Below are 19,376 nucleotides of genomic sequence, written 5' to 3' on the forward strand. Positions count from 1 at the left end.
ATTTATGGTTTTTTAATTTAATATTCCAGCTGCAGTTATCCTTTTATAAGGTTTAGTGACCTTGGTTCTATTTGAGTTAACACCACTGCTCTAAGATTCTAAGTTGCAGAATAAATGTAGACTTATATTTCCTTTACCAGTGAAATCACAGGTCCAAGCCCTGTGAGGTCAGTTTTTATTATTCAATCTCTTATTAAAATGCAATAGATATGCTGCCAATTGCAATTTCTCCTATGTGACATTTCAGGAAGTAGAATATAACATATTCATCCCTCTTCAAGATTGTCCATATAAACAGAACCATAGTTCAAACACATTTCCCTCATTTCTCCACTTGATTTCCAGGATCTGGGGGTCATTTGACTTGAACTGGTGAATTCTGGATTATTCCATGAGACGCAGCACTCCTTACCCTCAGGAAGACTTACCTTTCAATCCACAAGGAAAGCATATTGACTGTGTCACCCTGAGCAAGTCAAAAGCTTTCAGTGCCCAAGGTAGCTCTCTAAGACTAGAACATTACTTTGCTTTCAGAGGTTTCTTGAAATCTCTGATCTTACAAGAAATAAAAAAAAATATTCTTCCCTCCTGCCCTAGTACAAATATGCAAAAAAAAAAATAGTCACCCCCCCCCCCCGTGTGTCCGTGTGTGTGTGTGTGTGTGTGTGTGTATGTAGGGACAGAGTGAAGTTATGCCAAGCATGAAGCATATCAAAGTCAAAACAAATTCTCAATTCTCGTAAATATTTACTTTATTTGTTTTATAAAAAAATAATACATTGTTTTATTTTAAGTCTATTTCTTGAGTCAAGAACATATGGCTATTAAAGGAGATGATCCAACCCTGTAATAAGATGATAGATGAAAAAGAGACAGCCTATGTGGCATAGTGATGTTAGTCTAATGTTAAAAGAACCCGAGGAAGGTCCTCAGCCCATTAGGAGGTTGATCTTTGGATTATTTAGGAAAAATCATTGATAATAATGACAGAAGAGGATGAGATGGGTCGCAAGCTGCACCAGTGGGGAGATTAGCAGACTTTCACTGATGAGATCACAGATCCTTCAGAGTATCCAAGTAACCTGTGTTATTTAGACAAGACATTTTTTCTGACCAGTTTATGAAATGCTTCTTTCACATCCTTGTTTCTTAGGCTGTAGATGATGGGGTTCAACATAGGGCTCACAAAGGTATAGAAAACAGCTATGATCTTTGATTGTTCCACTGATTTATCAGTGGGTGGTCTAACGTACATGCAAAACAGGGTTCCATAAAATACAGTCACCGCCACAAGATGAGAACCACAAGTAGAGAAAGCTTTGCGCCTTCCTTCTGCTGAACGCATCCGAAGGATGGCAATAAGAATGAAGATATAGGAGATGAGGATGATGAGGAGAGAGTTGGAGAGATTAAATCCCGCAACCACAAACATGGATGTTTCTTTGATGAAGGTATCAGAGCACGAGAGTCGTATGAGGGGTGGGTCAGCACAATAAAAGTGGTTGATTATGTTGGAGCCACAGAAAGTCAAGCGATATGTCCACATGGTTTCCATCAGACCACTAAGAAACCCATAGATGTATGGACCAGCAATCAGACGGATACAGACGGCTTTTGACATCTTGCTGCTATAGAGCAGGGGGTTACAGATGGCCATGTACCGGTCATAGGCCATAACTGCTAGCATGTAGTATTCAGTAATCACCATGGCAATGAAGAAATAACACTGAACCAAACAAGCAGCATATGATATCGTTTTCTTCTCTGATAAGAAGTTTACTAGCATCTTGGGCGTGACATTGGTAGAATAGCATAGGTCTAGGCATGATAAACTAGCAAGAAAGAAGTACATGGGAGTGTGGAGGCGGGAATCTATCCTTATCAACACCATCATTCCAAGGTTCCCTCCTACAGTGATAAGGTAAATCACTAAAAATAGCACAAAGAGGATTGGCTGTAGCTCTGGAAGGTCCGTTAATCCCAAAAGAATAAATTCAGTCACCAGTGTGTGATTCCCTTTCTTCATTCCTTTAGGTACCAGCATTTTCCACTTAGATGAATAAAATAAATAATGTAGGAGAATGAGAAACAAATCTCCAAATGTCTCTCTTTCCTCTCTTTTATTCCACCCCCACCTCTTCTTCTGTCTCTGTCTTTCTCTCTGTCTCTCTCTGTGTCTGTCCCTCTGTCTCTCTGTCTCCCCCACCCCTCTCTCTCTCTCTCACACACACACACACACACACACACACACACACACGCACAGCTATTCTCAATGGTTGTTTATAGGAACATAATCTAAGCTGTTCAGAGATTCTTATAGATTGTCAAGACTCATGCCCTTATTTCATAAATAAGGAAACTAAGCTCTAGAAGAGGTTAAATGACTCACCTAAGGAAATAGAAGGATTTACTGATGGACCAGAAAGCATAGAAGCATCCATTTTTTTAAATTGCCAATCTAATGCTATCTTTGTTTCACTGTAGGAACTCACTTTGTCAGAACTCCGGTAACAGAAAATTAATGCTTGATACATATAAAGGCCCAAGCTATTGATCATTCATCCTGTTGGACCAAAGTGAATGTGGTTTTGGGCCCACTTTCACTGGAAATAGAAATACAGCAATGTTTAATGGATTCCTATGAATGAAAAGCTGATTTATTCTAACTCCCACGCGAAACATGAATCTTATCCTAAATATCTCCAATGCATATCCACCCAGACTTCACTGGATGTCAACAGATATTTTAAGAAAATAGATTTATAACCAAATGGCACAGTCCATCAACCCGCCCCCCCCCTTTTTTAAATCCAACGATGTTTACATTCTCTGGATCTGTGGTGTTTTGCTAGTAGTAGTTCTCATTAAATTAACTGTTTTACATAGGGACTTTTTTGGATCCCACCATTGGGAATCTTGGCTCTTGAATGGCTATATATTTTTACACTGTACAAGAAATATTCTATAATATGCCATATTGCTATAATTTTAAAACTGACAGAAACATTTAGAGAATATAAGCTCCCTCTCTGCTTATTACTTCTTGAAAATGAAAAAAAAAATTGAAAGAACAAAATACTGTCTTTAAAGTTCTCTTCCAACAAGGTATCAGCAGTTCATATATTGAAATACTTCTTTGTTTAAAAACAATGACAGATATAGTGACAAAAAATGACCTCATTCCATGTTACTCTGAACTTAATCACCCCAGGGACATACACTAGGGTGATGTAAGCTTATCATTGTTGTTTGGTACTGAAATGGAAGAGACCCAGCACAGAATCAAATTTGAAGGAAGAATTAATATAGATGGTGAGGTCCTTTGGAGGTTTCCATCAACTGTTTTTGTGTTGCTTACATGCTTCCTAGAACAATGTAAAACTTCTTGAATGTGATCTATAACCATTCAGAAGAATTTGGCTTGACCATCCACACTGAAATGACCAAGTAGATGAAAAATTTGTATTGCCCAGATTGTGACTTGCCATTTTATACCTGACCTTTAGACTTTTCTAAATCTATCCTAGATAAAATAAATCTTATCTTAATCTAGATTTTATAGATAGATACATATAGAAACATGAATCTATCTAGATAGATATAAATACTTGGGTCCATCTATATTTCTAGACAGATATAGATATATGGATCTGTCTATATATCCAGGTAGATCATTTACCTAGATATACAGATAATAGAGAGATAGCTAACTAGCTAGATAGATCTGGATATACCACAATAGGTATGGGCAGTACAAGTAAAAAATAAGTTCTGTTCAGAATTAAATAGCAAAAAGCGAGCAGGCTATATTTCCTTTAGGAAGTGTCAAAGCTACTTTAATCACTCCAAGCTTCACCTGGAAAGAAAGATTTATGTTTTTATTACAAAATCTTTCCTGAGTTATTACAGGGCTGAAATATATTTAAAAATCAGGATTTATAGAATTGAAAATGGGTCAAGATGACGCAGTAGAAGCAGGGCCTCCCTGCAGCTCTGGCTTCCACCTTCCCCAATTCATGTAAAAGGGGACTCTAAACAAACTTTGGAGCTGCAGAATTCACAAAAAGACACAGAGAAGCTAACCTCCTGCTGAGAACAGCCCGGCAGGCCAGCAACAAGCAGCCAGCACAGCACTCTGGGAGCTCAGCCCAGCCCCACACAGAGGCTTTAGCCTCAGGGCAGGCCTGATCAGCTGCCGGCCTGAGGGACTCCAGATCAGCAGCAGCTGTGGCCCTTTCCAGATTCATCAACACAAAGATGCGAAGGACAAAGTGAAAGGTCAGTGCAGTCTGGACTTTGGGACCAAGTAGGTGGGAGTGCATGGCTTTTGCCCCCAGGGCAAGAAGTCTCTGAGAAGCTGGCACAGCCAGCCAGCACCACGTGGCAGCTTCAGCTCCTGGCCTGCAGAGTGTAGGGGGACCAAGCCACCAGTCTGAGGGGTAATCACTCTTGCTTTAACCTGCTTGAATTTGGACTGCAGTCTAGGGTGGAGGTCTTGCTTTAACCTGCTTGAATTTGGACTGCAGTCTAGGGTGGAGGTCTTGGGGTGTGTGACAAGCTTGCCAGAGCATGTGAAGACCTCGGAGAGGGCACCCAAGTAATACCTCCAGCAGCTGAGAAAAACCCATGTTTGGGACGAAAGCTCCCCTGTCTGATGGCAAAGGCCTATTGTGGCAAAAAACCCAGGGGTCAATTGACTGAGGGGCAACATGACTAGGCAAAGGAAACAAAGCAGACAGAAGATTCCAACATTAGACTCCTATTTGGGGGACAAAAAGGAGCAAAGCATGGAACAGGAGGAAGACAGTGAAGTCAGAACTCCTGCACCAAAAGCTTCAAAGGAAATTATGAGCTGGTTACAGGCCATAGAGGACCTTAAGAAGCAGATGAGAGAAGTGGAGGAAAAATTGGGAAGAGAAATGAGAACAATGCAAGAAAACTACAAAATCAGAGTCAACAGCCTGACTGAGGAAAATCACACCTTAAAAAAAGACTGATTCAACTGGCAAAAGAGGCTCAAAAAGGCAATGAGGAGAGGAATGCCTTGAAAAGCCAAATTTGTCAGATGGAAAAAGACTCTCAAAAGCTCAATGAGGAGAATCGTTCCCTCGGATTTATATTGGAGCAAAGGGAAGCTAGTGACTTTGAGAGAAATCAAGATGATGTCAAACAGATCCAAACAAATGAAAGAATAGAAGGCAATGTGAAATATCTCATGGAAAAAAACTACTGACCTGGAAAATAGATCCAGGAGAGATAATTTAAAAGTTATTGGACTATCTGAAAACCATGATCAGGGAAAGAACCTAGAAATCATCCTCCAAGAAATTCTCAAGGAAAACTGCCCTGATGTGTGAGAACAAGAAGGAAAAATAGAGATTAAAAGAATCCACCAATCACCTCCTGAAAAAAAGATCCCCAAAAGAAAACTCCTGGGAATATTATAGCCAGGTTCCAGAATGCCGAGATCAAGGAGACAATATTATGAGCTCGTAATATTGTCTCCTTGATCTCAGAATTTTATTATTGTGGAAACACAATCAGGATAACCCAGGATCTGGCAGCTTCTACACTGACGGATAGAAGGACCTGGAGTAGGATATTTTGTAGGGCAGAGGAGCTGGGATTAAAACCAAAAATCACCTACCCAGCAAAACTGAGTATCATCTTTCAGGGGAAAATATGGTCATTCAGTGGAATAGAGGACTTTCAAGCATTATTAATGAAAAAAACACAGTTGAATAGAAAATTTGACATCCAGATACCAGAAGGAAGAGAAGCTTGAGAAGGTAAACAGAGAAAAGAAATCATAAGCCACTGATCAGAGTTGAAGTATTAACATTCCTACATGGGAAAATGATAATAGTAACTGATGAAACTTTTCTCAGTATGAAAATAATTGAGGGGAATAGAAATATATATATATATATATATATATGCATATGTATATATACACATATACATATATATAGGAGGGTATACGAGCATATGAATGAATACATGTGTGAATGTGTGTATATATGCTTGCAGGTATACATACCTAGAGGGCACAGGACCAATTTAATAGGAAGGGCTGATACTTAAAAGACGAAATTAAGAGGTGAGAGAGGAATATAATGAAAGGAAATAGAGAGAGACAGAATTGGGTAAATGATCTCATAAAAGAAGAGGCAAACGTAAAGGATTACAATGGAGGGGAGCAATAGGAAGGCAAAAGGGAATGGGTCAACCTTATTCTCACTAAATTTGGCTCGGGGAGGGAATGAAATACACACTAAATAGGCTACCTCACCCTACAGGAGAGTGGGGGGAAGAGGATGAGGGGGATGGTGATGAAAGGGAGGGCAGGCTGGGGGAAGGGAATTTGGAAGCACTCACTTTCGAAAAAGGATGGGATCAAAGTACAGAATACAACAAGTGGGTGGTGGGATAGGAGGGAGGGAAACATAGACAGTCTTTTACAATATATCTACTATGTTAATATCTTGCATTAGCTATACATGTACAATCTATAATGAACTGCTTATCTTCCCTGTAATGGTGGGTGACAAGGGAGGAGGGGAATGAACCTGGAATTCAAAGTTTTAAAATCAAATGTTTAAAATTATATATACATATATACTATTATTAATACTATCTTAAATGTAATTGGGAAAGAAGATATACAGGTACTGGGGCATAGAGTTCCACCGTGCCCTACTGGAAAAGTCTAAGGGGATATGGGAGAACAGGTGGGAGAGAGCAGATTGGAGGAGGGGATATCCTGTGGGACTGCTATTCTGGGGTGGTGGGTAGGGGAAAAACGGGGAGAAAATTTGTAACTCAAAATCTGGCGGAAATTAATGATGTAAATCAGAAGTTAATAAAGTATTTGAAAAATGAAAAAAAAATAAAGAATTGAAAATGGATGTGCCCGAGGGCGGCTAAGTAGTGCAGTGAATAGAGCACCAGCCATGAAGTCAGGAGGACCCGAGTTCAAATCTGGATTCAGAAACTTAACATGTGCGAGCCATGTGACCTTTGACCAGTCTCAACCCAAATTGCCCTGCCCTCCATCCTTCCCCTTCCAAAAAGCAAAAAAAGAAAAAAATAGATATGTCATAGAGGTCAATAAAGTCTTATGCTGGGGACAAGTATGTTATAACATATAGCCTATTAAGGAATTCCAAAGATGGAGATTGAAAGCCATTCAAAGGGAAGCATATGCGCAAGGAGAATATGGGCTGCTGACATGGCAAAGGTGAGAGATTACAGCTAGATAGCCAGATGTGTTCTACCACTATCCTTGTCACATTAGGATAGAGTGTGGAGGGCGTCACCACTCTGGGTATAGATCCTATGGCAAATTTATAGGAGGACATGAACAAAACTCCCAAAGAATGGGCATGCATGAATCAGTTGGCAACTGAATTGTTAGAGAGAAAAATCCATATTGATAAAGTCAGAGTTCCAGTTTTTCAGTTTTTGTCAAATCCAAAGGGAAGACGTTTGTTCAATATTAAGTTAAGGGAACGTATCTAGCAAAGTTACCCAGTGATCCGTTTTTGGTCTTGGACTTTTTTTTTCAAATGATGTGTATAAAGGCAGACATGACAGTCTTATATGATTTTCAGATAGCAAAAACTGTTTAGTATTACCTAACCCATTATATAATAGAATCAGAAGTCCAAGGAAGATATTACTGATGAGAAACTGTAAATCAATGGAATAATTTAAATATAAAATGAATAAATATTAAGTCTTACAGTTGGATTATAAGGAAAACAATAACTACAAATGCAGAATGGAGTGGGAATAGTGGTACAGTAGCTTATTTCAAATCCATATCCAGAGAAAGAATTATGGAGTGTGGATACAGATTGAAGCAAACTACTTGCTTTTTCATTGTTTTGTTTCATTTCTTATTCCTCATTCATTCCGTTGGTTATAATTCTTTACAGCTTGACTAATGTTTAATGAAGGTATATGTGGAACTTTTATTAGATTGCATGTCGCCATGGGGAGAAAGGGGGGAGGAGAAGGATGGGGAAAAAATTTGGAAATAAAAAACTTGTGGAACTGAATGTTGTAAACTAAAAGTAAAGAAATTTAAAAAAAATCTGAGGGTACTTCAAAATAAATGGCAACATTGTAACATGGTAGCCAAAAAAGTTAGTGAGTTCTTTAGCTTCATTATTCAATCCTTGGTGTCAGTACAGAAGGGAAGAGAAGTTTTGTAATCTCCCCAGCTTTACAAAATCTAGATTAGTCTATTCAATTCTGGACACCCTTTTTCAAGATGGACATTGATAAGATAGAGTATGAGCAGAGGACAACACCCAAGATGGTGAAGAGCCTTAGGTTCATGCCATGTAATGGTTGGTCATACAGATTTAGAGTACTCATCATGGAAAAGAGAAGATTTAGTGAGAGCTTTCATGTTAATGATGACTTTCATGTTGACTATGGAATAGACCGGCTCTGCTTGGCCACAAGAGGCCGAAATCAAATCGACCAAAAGCCAAATCATTTAGGTTTGATCTTACGAGTGTTTCTTTCAACAGTTAGAGGTATTAAAAAGCCAAATGGGCTGGTTCACTAGGTAATGGGTTCCACTTCCCTAGAGGTCTTCATGCCAAGGCTGGATGACCACCTGTCATGTTTATTATAGAGTTTGTTCATGTTCAGGCATAGTTTGAACCACACACTGTACTAAAACTTCTTATTTGAATCTCAAAACTATCCTGTGATGTAGATACTCTTATTATTCCCCTTTAACACTTGAAATAATTGAGGCAAACAGAGGTTAAGTAACTTAACTAGGGTCACAAAACTAGTTGCCTCACTAAGGCCATGTCTAACTTCAGCTTTCAGTCCTCCTTTCTCTCCAGAATTCCTTCCCAACATGCCATAATTTACAATTTGCAATAATCATCAATCAGGGATGCATGTAGTCCATGATTTTATTGGTCTAGAAGGCAATGAGTATTTAGCAGCTGGTCAAACTTATCTTCATTTTAGGCCTAATAAGCCTGGATGTTTGTCTTCCCTTGGTTTCCAAGTCTTAATAATGAGGAACACAAGGATTTGAGAAGTAATAAGGCACAACCCATTCCCCAACACAACAGAGATGAGCAGCCATTTTCTGAATTGCCCAGCCCAGCACTAATTAATATATGTAGTCCTTGGTTTCAGACACTTGACCCACTCCTGAGCTAGGCATTGGTAAAGGTTTCTTGTGTGCTTTGATTTTACATAAATCCCTGCTCTCTACAGCAGGGTATGATGAAGAGAATACTGGATTAAAATGAGAAAACTCATGTTTGAATCCTTCTCTTCTCACTTGCCACCTGTGTGGCATGGGACAATGGGCAACCTCTCTGGATCTTAATTTTTTCCTCATCTGCAAAATGAGCAACTTGGACTACATATCCTGCAAAAGTTCTTTCAGCTCTGAATCTATGATTCCTGGATGTCCTAGAATGTCTACTCTCCTATTTCACACCATTTGGACTTTCTGTCTCTGTGAAATAATAGGGTTTTTGCTTTCTCACAACTCTGACATTTTTGGTCCTATCTTCTCTCATCCCTACAGGCTGTAGCATTTTGTGTTCTAGGTGTCTTCTGATTGTTGACATTCTATTGCATTTCAGGGTCTACTTCAAATCTAACATCCAACACTTTACATTCTAAGTAAAAATACATCAAATTCCAAACTTCATTTCTCCTATGGTATTAATATTAAATCATTTGGTATGTAGGCTGCAATTGAGAATGTGTCTGGGTCAGCTGCTGATTTAGTGGCTCAGATAAATACTTCAGGGCTATTTGCTTGACACCCAATGGAGACTGTAAGAACTCAGTGGCTGACATGGCAATAATGATTGCCTTTCTATATGGATTATGCTGTTGGAATTCTATACTAGACCATGCAATGCCTGTCGAGTCATGAAGGGCAATTTCCAACATTTCAGTGTTTAAAGCCTTTTTCTTATGACTTTCCTAGAGGTACCATCCACACTCATTCATTTACACTGATGCAGCCTCCAGTCCCCTACCCCCATGACCACCCAACTGCTTCCTCAAAGGAATGAAAATAAGGCAGATAGGAAATTGGAAAGTGCCAATTGGGAAGTGATGATGCTCCAAAAGGCCCAACCTACCTGAGCAAGGACAAATTCTTCTTAGAGACACCTGAGTTCTTCTGGATGCATGTGGGTGGATGACTTATACCTTTCTGGTAATTTGAGGCCCCTCTTCCTGAAGCATTTCTCTAATCTAGTGCAAAGAAACAAGAGTCACTTGGGTAAATGTCTCCCGAGAAAAATCGTAATTGGTGAAATCATCTTCACTGTAAACAAGGGTTTAGATTGGGTGGTGCTGTCATTTCCTTTTTTTTTTTTTAAGTGAGTCTATATGAAGAATTTTATGTTGTTCATCTGGGACCTCATTTGCTGAAACACCCCTTCAGATTGCATCACACATCATCTTTTATCCCAGACAGATCATTATCATGGAACCAGTCACAAGATGCATAGAACTACTATATTTTAGAAATAAAATAGATTTTAAACATCATAGAATCTAACTACTTCTGATTAATTATAAGGAATCTGAGTCCCAGCAAGGAGAAATTATTTAACCAAGGTGACATAGTGGGTTAGTGTTAAAGCCATGATTAAAAATCAGGCAATATGACTCTGAGGACATATGCATTTCATTGATACCACAATTTGTAATCTAATAGACAACTCTTTATCATTCACAAGACTGTTGTTCATTTGGTAGATTGAAGCCTTCCTGTCATCCTCCTTTTCTCCTTCTCATTGTCTCATATTTCATAGACATTCTGTATATCTATGTGAATACCCTATTACACTTACATTACAAAGAATTTTTTATTTTTTTTTGCAGGATAACTTTATTATATATTTAAAATGAATAGCAAGTTGTACATAACTGATTTGAAGTTTCAGGGGCAATCACCTCATTGTTTAATTATACTATGTTATGGAAATGCTTGTTTTATTCCATAAATTAAAATAAATTTTAAATTACATTTCATATTTATTTTGAGTTTACATCATTCATTTCCACAAGATTTTGAGTTACAGATCTTCTCCCTGGCTCTCCCCCAACAAACTCCCCAAAACAGCGGTCCCAATTTATACCCCCTCCCCCCTCCAATATGCTCTCCCCTATATTTTCCCTCATACCCCCGCCAATTTTCCAGTAGGGCAAGATGGATCTCTATGCCCCAGTACCTGTATATCTTATTTCCCAGTTGCAGGTAAATAATAATAATAAAAATTATATATATATACATATATGTATATATAGATACATATGTGTTTGTGTCTATATATATATATATATATATATATATATATATATCTTTTGATTTTAAAACTTTGAATTTCAGATTCTTTCCCTTCCTCCATTGTTACCCACCCTTACTGGGAAGATAAAAAATTCAATATAGGTTGTATATGTGTAGCTATGCAAAACATTTCCATAGTGGATATATTGTTAAAGACTATGTTTCCCTCCATCCTATCCTGCCCCCTACTTGTTCTATTCTCTACTTTGATCCTGTCCCTTTTCAAAAGTGTGTGCTTCCAACTTCCCTCTGCCCCAACCTGCCTTCCCCTCCACTATCCCCCCTCTCATCCTCTTGCCCCCTTCTCTCCTGTAGGATTAGATACCCTATTTAGTGTGTATGTCATTCCCTCCCTAAGAAAAATTCAATGAGAGCAAATTTGACTCATTCCCTTTTGCCTTCCTGTTCTTCCCCTCCATTGTAACAGTTTTCCATTGCTTCTCTTAGATGAGATAATTTACCCCATTCTGTCTCACCCCATCTCCTCTCATATTCCTCTCTCACCTCTCAAATATACCTTTTAATTATGATCCCTTCCTATTCAACTGCTCCTGTGCCTGCTGTCTATGTATACCTGTACACATATGTACACACACTCAAATATGTATTCATATGCCCATATACCCTCCTATATAGACATACACACATATATTCCCTTCAACTATTCTCATACTGAGAAATCTTTCATAAATTATAATTATCATTTTTCCATGTAGGAATATAAATAGTTCATATTTGACAAGTTCCTTATTATTTCGTTTCCCTTTTTACCTTCTCATGATTCTTTTGCTTCTTGTATCTGACTGTCAAATTTTCTATTCAGCTCTGTTTTTTTTCATCAAGAATGCTTTAAAGTCCTCTATTCCATTGAATGACTATATTTTCCCCTGAAACATGATACTCAGTTTTGCTGGGTAGGTGACTCTTGGTTTTGATCCCAGCTCCTCTGCCCTCTGGAATATCCTATTCCAGGCCCTTCAATGCCTCAGTGTAGAAGCTGCCAGGTCCTGCACCTCTTTAACATACAAACCACAAAATCTGGTGCAATCTTGACTGTGATTCCAGTGTTTTGTGTCTTTCTGGTTGCCTGTTCCCTTGCACTGGACAGAGCTAAACTTCCTCTTTGTTTGGTACTGTGACCAGAGCTCTTTTCCCCGTGTGGTCAACCACTATCACTCCTCTTTATACTGGAGATGTGACCCAGAGTTGAGTATTGGCAATATAATTTCCAATTAATTAGTGCCAACTGTAACCCGTGCCACAAATAGTCCGCTGTTATCTCTTTCCGATCAATTCTCTGACTCCCTTATCATTTGTGGGTTGAGAGGACCCAAAGCTCCTTCTGCTGCTGCCCCAGTTTATGCCACTGCCACGTGTGGGTGTTGGACAATTCTCCATCCCAGTACCACAGACTTCTCCTGCCTCTGTGTTAAGTTTTCTTAAGCTATATCTCACTCTGACCTTTTGTTGGCTCTGTTGCTATAAATTTGATTTGAGGCATTATTTTAAGGACTTTTGGAGGGTAATATTAGGAGAGTTCAGTTAGGTGACTACCCCTGATCAACCATCTTGCCTCCATTTGCACTCTGGATTTTAACATGTTGCAGTTGAGGAAACTGTGGGGAAACAATTTATTTTTAATTCAAAATTATTGCCAAGGGCACCACCATTTCTACAGAGTACAGACAAATATGCTATTCATAATAAGGATATGGCAATCACTATGTAGAATGCTAAAAAAAAGGATCAATTGAAGGAACTGTAGATATTTAGCCTTGAGAAGAACTAAGAAAAGGCATGCTCATTGTCTTCAGGTGTGTGAAGGTTTTTATATAAAAGATGTCTTAGGCTTATTCTGTTTTGCCCTTGAGGACAGGCCTAGAAGAAAATGGTAGAAGATCCCAAAAGGCAGATTTAGACTCAGCAGGAAGAGATACTTTGTCATCTGTATTATCTGTCCTTTTACTAGATTTATTCCAAAGATGTTTACAACCAGCCAACAGAACATGAGTGTATATCCCAACATTTTTATATAATTTCAAAAAAACAGTTAATAGATGCACCTCTGTAATATTGCACACAAAATTAAGAGAAAAAGAGTGACTTGTCCCTGGACAGTTTCAGTGTGGAAATTATCAAATAATGGGAGATTGATACGATGCTATTCAGCAGTTCTCCACCGCCTAGCAGTTCTCAGACATTCTGGGTCCAAGCAGCTGCTTGCTCTCAGAAGTTCTGAAGTTATCAAGCTTGAGCTTTTCCTTATAAATGGTATTAATTACCTTCTCCCTGTTCCAGGCCCTTCCTGTTACAGGTTTATTCCACTATGGGACTCAAATGTTCTGGATCTTAAAACTTCAGGCAATCAGGAAAATCTTCAAATCCCATTATCATTACAAATTCCAAACAGAAGCTTGGATTTCATTCTTTTTTGTTTGTTTAATTTATTTCTTTTAGTTTTCAAAATTCGTTTCCACAAGATTTTCAGTTACAAATTTTCTCCCTTCTTTCCCCTACCCCCCACCCCAAAATAGCTCTTCTATTGACTACCCATTCCCCCACTCTGCTCTCTCTTATATCCTCCTGCATTCACCCTCTGACTTACTAGTAGGGCGAGATGAATTTCTATATCCCCTGCCTGTATATCTTATTTCCCAGTTACATGTAAAAATTTATATGTGTGTGTGTTTTAACATTTAATTTTAAATCTTTGATTTCCAGATTCTTTCCCTTCTTCCCTTGTCACCCACCCCTATTGACAGAAAAAGCGATTCCAATAGGTTACACATGTATAGTTGTGCAAAACATTTCCATAGTAGATATATTGTGAAAGAAGGACTATATTTGCCTCCATCCTATCCTGCCCATCACTTATTCTATTTTCTACTTTGACCATGTCCCTTTTCAAATATGTGTATTTCTAACTACCCCCCCCCCCAATCTGCCCTCCTTTCTATCACCCTCCCTCTTATCCTCTTCCCCACTATTTTCCTATAGGGTAAGATAACCTATTTAATGTGTATTTTATACCTTCTTTAAGTCAAACTCAATGAAAGTAAAGTTGACCCATTCCCTTTTGGCTTCTATTCTTCCCCTCCATTGTAACAGTTTTCTCTTGCCTCTTTTATATGCGGTAATTTACCCTATTCTATCTCTCCCTACGTCCTTTCATTACATTCCTCTCTCACCTCTAAATTTCACCTTTTAAATTTCATCCCTTCCTATTAAATTGGTCCTGTGCCCTCTATCTATGTATACTTGTACACATATATACACACACTTACATATGTATTTATACACCTATATTTGCACGTATATAAACATTCTGAGAAAAGTCTCATGAGTTACAACTATCATTTTACCATGTAGGAATGTAAATAGTTCAATTTTAATAAGTTCCTTATGATTTCTTTTCCCTCTTTTCCTTCTCATGCTTCTCTTACTTCTTGTATTTGACAGTCAAATTTTCTATTCAACTCTATTTTTTTTTCCACAAAAATGCTTGAAAGTCCTCTATTTCATTGAATGACCATATCTTCCCCTGAAACATTATACTCAGTTTTGCTGGGTAGGTGATTATTGGTTTTAATCCTAGCTCCTTTGACTTCTGGAATATCATATTCCAATCCCCTTTATCCCTTAATGTAGAAGCTGCTAGATCTTATGTTATCCTTGTTTTGTTTACACAATACTCAAATTGTTTCTTCCTGGCTGTTTGTAATATTTTCTCCGTGATATGGGAACTCTAGAATTTGGCTATAACATCCTTGGAGTTTTCTTTTGGGGATCTTTTTAAGAGGTTATGGGTCAATTATTTCAGTTTCTATCTTGTCCTCTGATTCTCAAATATCTGGGCAATTTTCCTCGACAATTTCTTGAAGGATGATTTCTAGGGTTTTTTTTTGTTTGTTTGTTTGTTTTTATCCTGGCTTTCAGGTGCACAATAATTTTTATATTTTCCAGCTCAGTGGTTTTTCCAATATTTCACATTGCCTTCTATTATTTTTTAATTTATTTGGGTATGTTTTATAGTATTTTGATTTCTCATGAAGTCATTAGCTTCCCTTTGCTCCAATCTAATTTTCAAAGAATTATTCTCTTCAGAGAGTTTTTGAAATTCCTATTCCATCTGGCATTTTCAACTTATTAAGGTAATCTTCTCCTGATTGGGTTTTTGGGCCTCTTTTGCCATTTGAGTTGGTCTATTTTTTTTAAAAGCAATTGGGGTTAAGTAACTCGCTCAAGGTTACATGGCCAGTTATTTTTTTGTGTGGGAGCCAAGTATCTGAGGCTGGAACTGATCCTGAGTCTCCCGACAGTGGGGCTGGCACTCTTATTCACTGTGCCACCTGGCTGCCCCAAGTTGGTCTATTTTTAAGGTATTATTTTCTTCAGTCAGATTGTTGACTCTGTTTTTATTAGTTTCTTGCATCATTCTCATTTCTCTTCCCAGTTTTTCCTCCACTTCTCTTACCTGTTTTTCAAAATCCTTCTTGAGCTCCTCCATGGCCCGCAACCAATTAATATTTTTCTTGGAAGCTTTTGATGCAGGAGTTCTGACTTCTTGGTCTTCTTCCCATTCCATGTTTTAATCCTTTTAGTCCACAATAAAAGATTCTATGGTCTGGTCGTTCTTCCTCTGCTTGTTCATCTTGTTAGTCAATTACTTGACTTTTGAGCTATTTGCCATGGTAGAACTCTGCTTCCAGAGTAGAGAGCTTTGTCCCAAATCATTGTGGTTTTCACAAATGTTGTCCAAGGTCTGAAGAGGGTACCTTCTCTACAGCCACTATAAGCTCTGGCACACTGGTGTTTCTCACCCCCGGACTACCACCCCAAACAGCAACCCAAATCCAAGCACATTAAAGCTTGAGCAATTACCCTATGAATGGTTGCTTGTTCCCCCAATGATCTGCAGGCCAGGAGCTCTGGAGGCAGCCAAATGGCAGCAGCTGCAGCCACTGGATCTCCTTCCCGTCTGGCCCTGGGGACATGCACTCTTCCCTCACCAAGTTCCAACACAGTTCCCATTCACCTATTACTTGTTCTTTGGTGTTTTTGAGGTCTGGAAACTGCCACAGCTGCTGGTGATAAACTTTCCTGAAGTCAGCTCCATGTGGTTCGGGGCCACCCTGGGCTTGCCATGCCTGATGCTTAACTAGAACCAGCTCCCAGCTTCATGGGATAGACCTTTCCTGTTGGCCTTCCAAGCTGACTTCAGTGGGATATTGGTTTCTGTCTGTCACTTCGGGGGTTCCCTAGCTCTAAAATTTGTTTAGAGTCGTATTTTATAGGTATTAGAGGTGGTTGTAGAAGAAGCTCACAGAATTTCCTGCTTTTACTCCACCATTTTGGCTCTGCCCCTCCTTTTGTATTTAGTTTCAAGATGAATAAATGAAAAAAAGATAAGAAAACAATTCCCCTGGTACAATGTTCACTACTTTGAATAAACTGAAATAAAGACCTGGGCAACTTCTCAAAGGTAATAATTATGAATTGAAAGCTCATTTTCATGAAGAAAATATAATACATTTAACTTCTGGTATTCTGGATTTATGCCATTTTGCATAGATCCCTCTGTGTAAGGAGAAATTTGAATGACTACTAAGGGCTCCTAGAATCAGTTCATAAAGGATTACACAAAAGAAGCAAATACCTCCCCCCAGCCCCAGCAAATTGGTGGGGAGTGTCATGTTACAATAGTGGACAGTTCTCAAATGAATGATCAGATATTCTTTGTTACTAAACTTAATGTGATTTTGTCACGGATTTCTTGTGCTTATACCTTTCTTAGATATGGAGAATACATTTATAATTCTTCATTATGATATATTCATAGTCAGTTACTGCAGACTTGACCATGTTTCTTCTCATAGATTTCAGCCCTAACTTTAATGTTTATTTTTTAACTAATCTTCTGAAAAAGACATCTTTAAATTATTACTATGCCATGATTTTAATTAACCAACACAACCTCCATTATAAAATGTTACTAGAACATACAATAGGGAAAATGAATTTTAGGTTTGATCAGTTAGGGAGTGCATGAACAAATTGTAGTGTAAAAATACCTTGAAGTATTTTTATATAAGTATAAGTATAGTACCTTATGGAACAGAGGTGAATTCAGGACAATGTAAAAAAAATGTAAGGCGTAAAGAAAACAGAGCCAGGGTAACAATAAGCATGATAATAGCAATGTGAATGAGGGCATCACAGTTATGGTCTAAACTCAGATTAATGCCAATGTCTAATCATGGACCCCGAGAGTTAATCATGAAACATTTTCTCACCTCAAGACAGATAGAGAAAGTAAACACTGTAGTTAAATGAATAATGCATCCATTCAAATACATAGTTGTTGTGTCAGATTTGCTTGATTACTTTTTGTAAGGGAAAGTACTATACTCGATACTTTTAGATTACATGCCAAGAAGATGACTGACAAAAAAAAGATACCAAATAAACATTTTTAATGTGAGTGTGGGAAGTATATGGTCTCAGTAGGGAGGATATGTTCATACATCTACTTCACATACATATATGTTCACTTACGTGCTCTAACCATGGCTAAGAAGAACCAAAAAGTCTTCATATCTCTTTGATTACCACACTGCCTCTTTAGATGTTTGTGAAAATATCAATTAATCTGCAAACACTTATTGTGAGTCATCAATATGTAATCTTGGAGAAACCCAGACATGGTGGAAATTGTGGTGTTATTTAGCCTGTAATTTATTTTGGACAATTCTCTTCACAGCATCCTTCACATCCTTGTTCCTCAGGCTATAGATCAAGGGATTTAACATAGGACTCACAAAAATATAGAAAACTGCTACAATTTTCCCTTGTTCTACAGACGTCTCTGAGGTGGGTCTTAGATACATGCAAAAAAGAGTCCCATAAAAGACAGTGACAGCTGTCAGGTGGGAGCCACAGGTAGAGAAAGCTTTACGTCGGCCCTCAGTTGAGCGGATGCGCAGGATGGCCGTGAATATGAACATGTAAGAGATAAGAATGATTGTGAGAGAGCAAGTAAGGTTAGAACCAGCAACTATAAACATGGCAGTTTCTTTGATGTAAGTGTCTGAGCAGGAGAGGACCATGAGAGGTGGGTCAGCACAGTAGAAGTGGTTAATCTCATTAGGGCCACAGAAGGATAGACGGAGTATCAGGATGGTTTGTATCAAGCTGTTGACAAAACCATAGATGTAGGGTGCTGTGACCAGAGAGATGCAGACGTTCTTAGACATTTTACTACTGTAGAGCAGTGGATTACAGATAGCCACATAGCGGTCATGAGCCATAACTGTGAGCATGTAATAATCTGTCATCACCAAAGCAATGAAAACATGAAACTGTATGATGCAGCCAACAAAGGAAATGGTTTTTCTTTGAGATAAAAAATTGACCAGCATCTGAGGAGTGACATTGGTGGAATAACAAAGATCCACAAATGATAAGTGGCTGAGGAAAAAGTACATGGGAGTCTGAAGTTTGGGGTCACTCCTGATCAGTGCAATCATTCCCACATTCCCCGCTACAGTAATGAGGTAGATGAGTAAAAATATTACAAAGAGGATGGGCTGCAACTCTGGAAGATCAGTCAGTCCCAAGAGAATAAACTCGGTGACCATGGTATGGTTTATCTTGGACATTTTGTTCAGTTAATACCTAAGAAGGACAAAAAAGGGAAGATAAGCATGACCATTTCCTGTTAAGTATTACACTTTACTTTCTCATGTCTTCCATGCCTTCTTTTTCCTCTGTACTCTCCTACACATGGCCCACTGAGAACTCAAGTAACATGCTTTCCCTGGCTGTTTGGAAGCCCCTGATACATTCTAGAATTAAACATTTTAACGATCTTGAAATTCATAATGAATTAACATATGATCACAGCAGCTAAAAGGTGGATCTTAATTTTTAAGTTGCATAAATAGAGACAAATGGAAATAACAGAGAGAAAGCACTATCATTAAGGGGAATGAGGCAAGGCTTATTGTAAAAGATGAAA

General features: G+C 38.4%; 2 protein-coding genes across 2 annotated transcripts; both read right to left on the reverse strand.

Moving 5' to 3' along the window:
- Positions 1-1,087: 1,087 nt before the first annotated feature.
- Positions 1,088-2,080, reverse strand: LOC138163616 (olfactory receptor 5M5). Its single transcript, XM_069091057.1, has one exon. It carries the CDS (start codon positions 2,042-2,044, stop codon positions 1,088-1,090), a length of 957 nt encoding a protein of 318 aa, XP_068947158.1. The 5' UTR covers positions 2,045-2,080.
- A 15,998-nt stretch (positions 2,081-18,078) lies between these two features.
- LOC138163617 (olfactory receptor 5M5-like) lies at positions 18,079-19,064 on the reverse strand. The gene has a single exon (XM_069091058.1). It carries the CDS (start codon positions 19,015-19,017, stop codon positions 18,079-18,081), a length of 939 nt encoding a protein of 312 aa, XP_068947159.1. The 5' UTR covers positions 19,018-19,064.
- Positions 19,065-19,376: the final 312 nt, after the last annotated feature.

Source organism: Petaurus breviceps, unplaced genomic scaffold, assembly GCF_028583685.1.
Source record: "Petaurus breviceps papuanus isolate PSGF00001 unplaced genomic scaffold, PetGlider_PUasm1.0 188, whole genome shotgun sequence".
Lineage (NCBI taxonomy): Eukaryota > Metazoa > Chordata > Mammalia > Diprotodontia > Petauridae > Petaurus > Petaurus breviceps.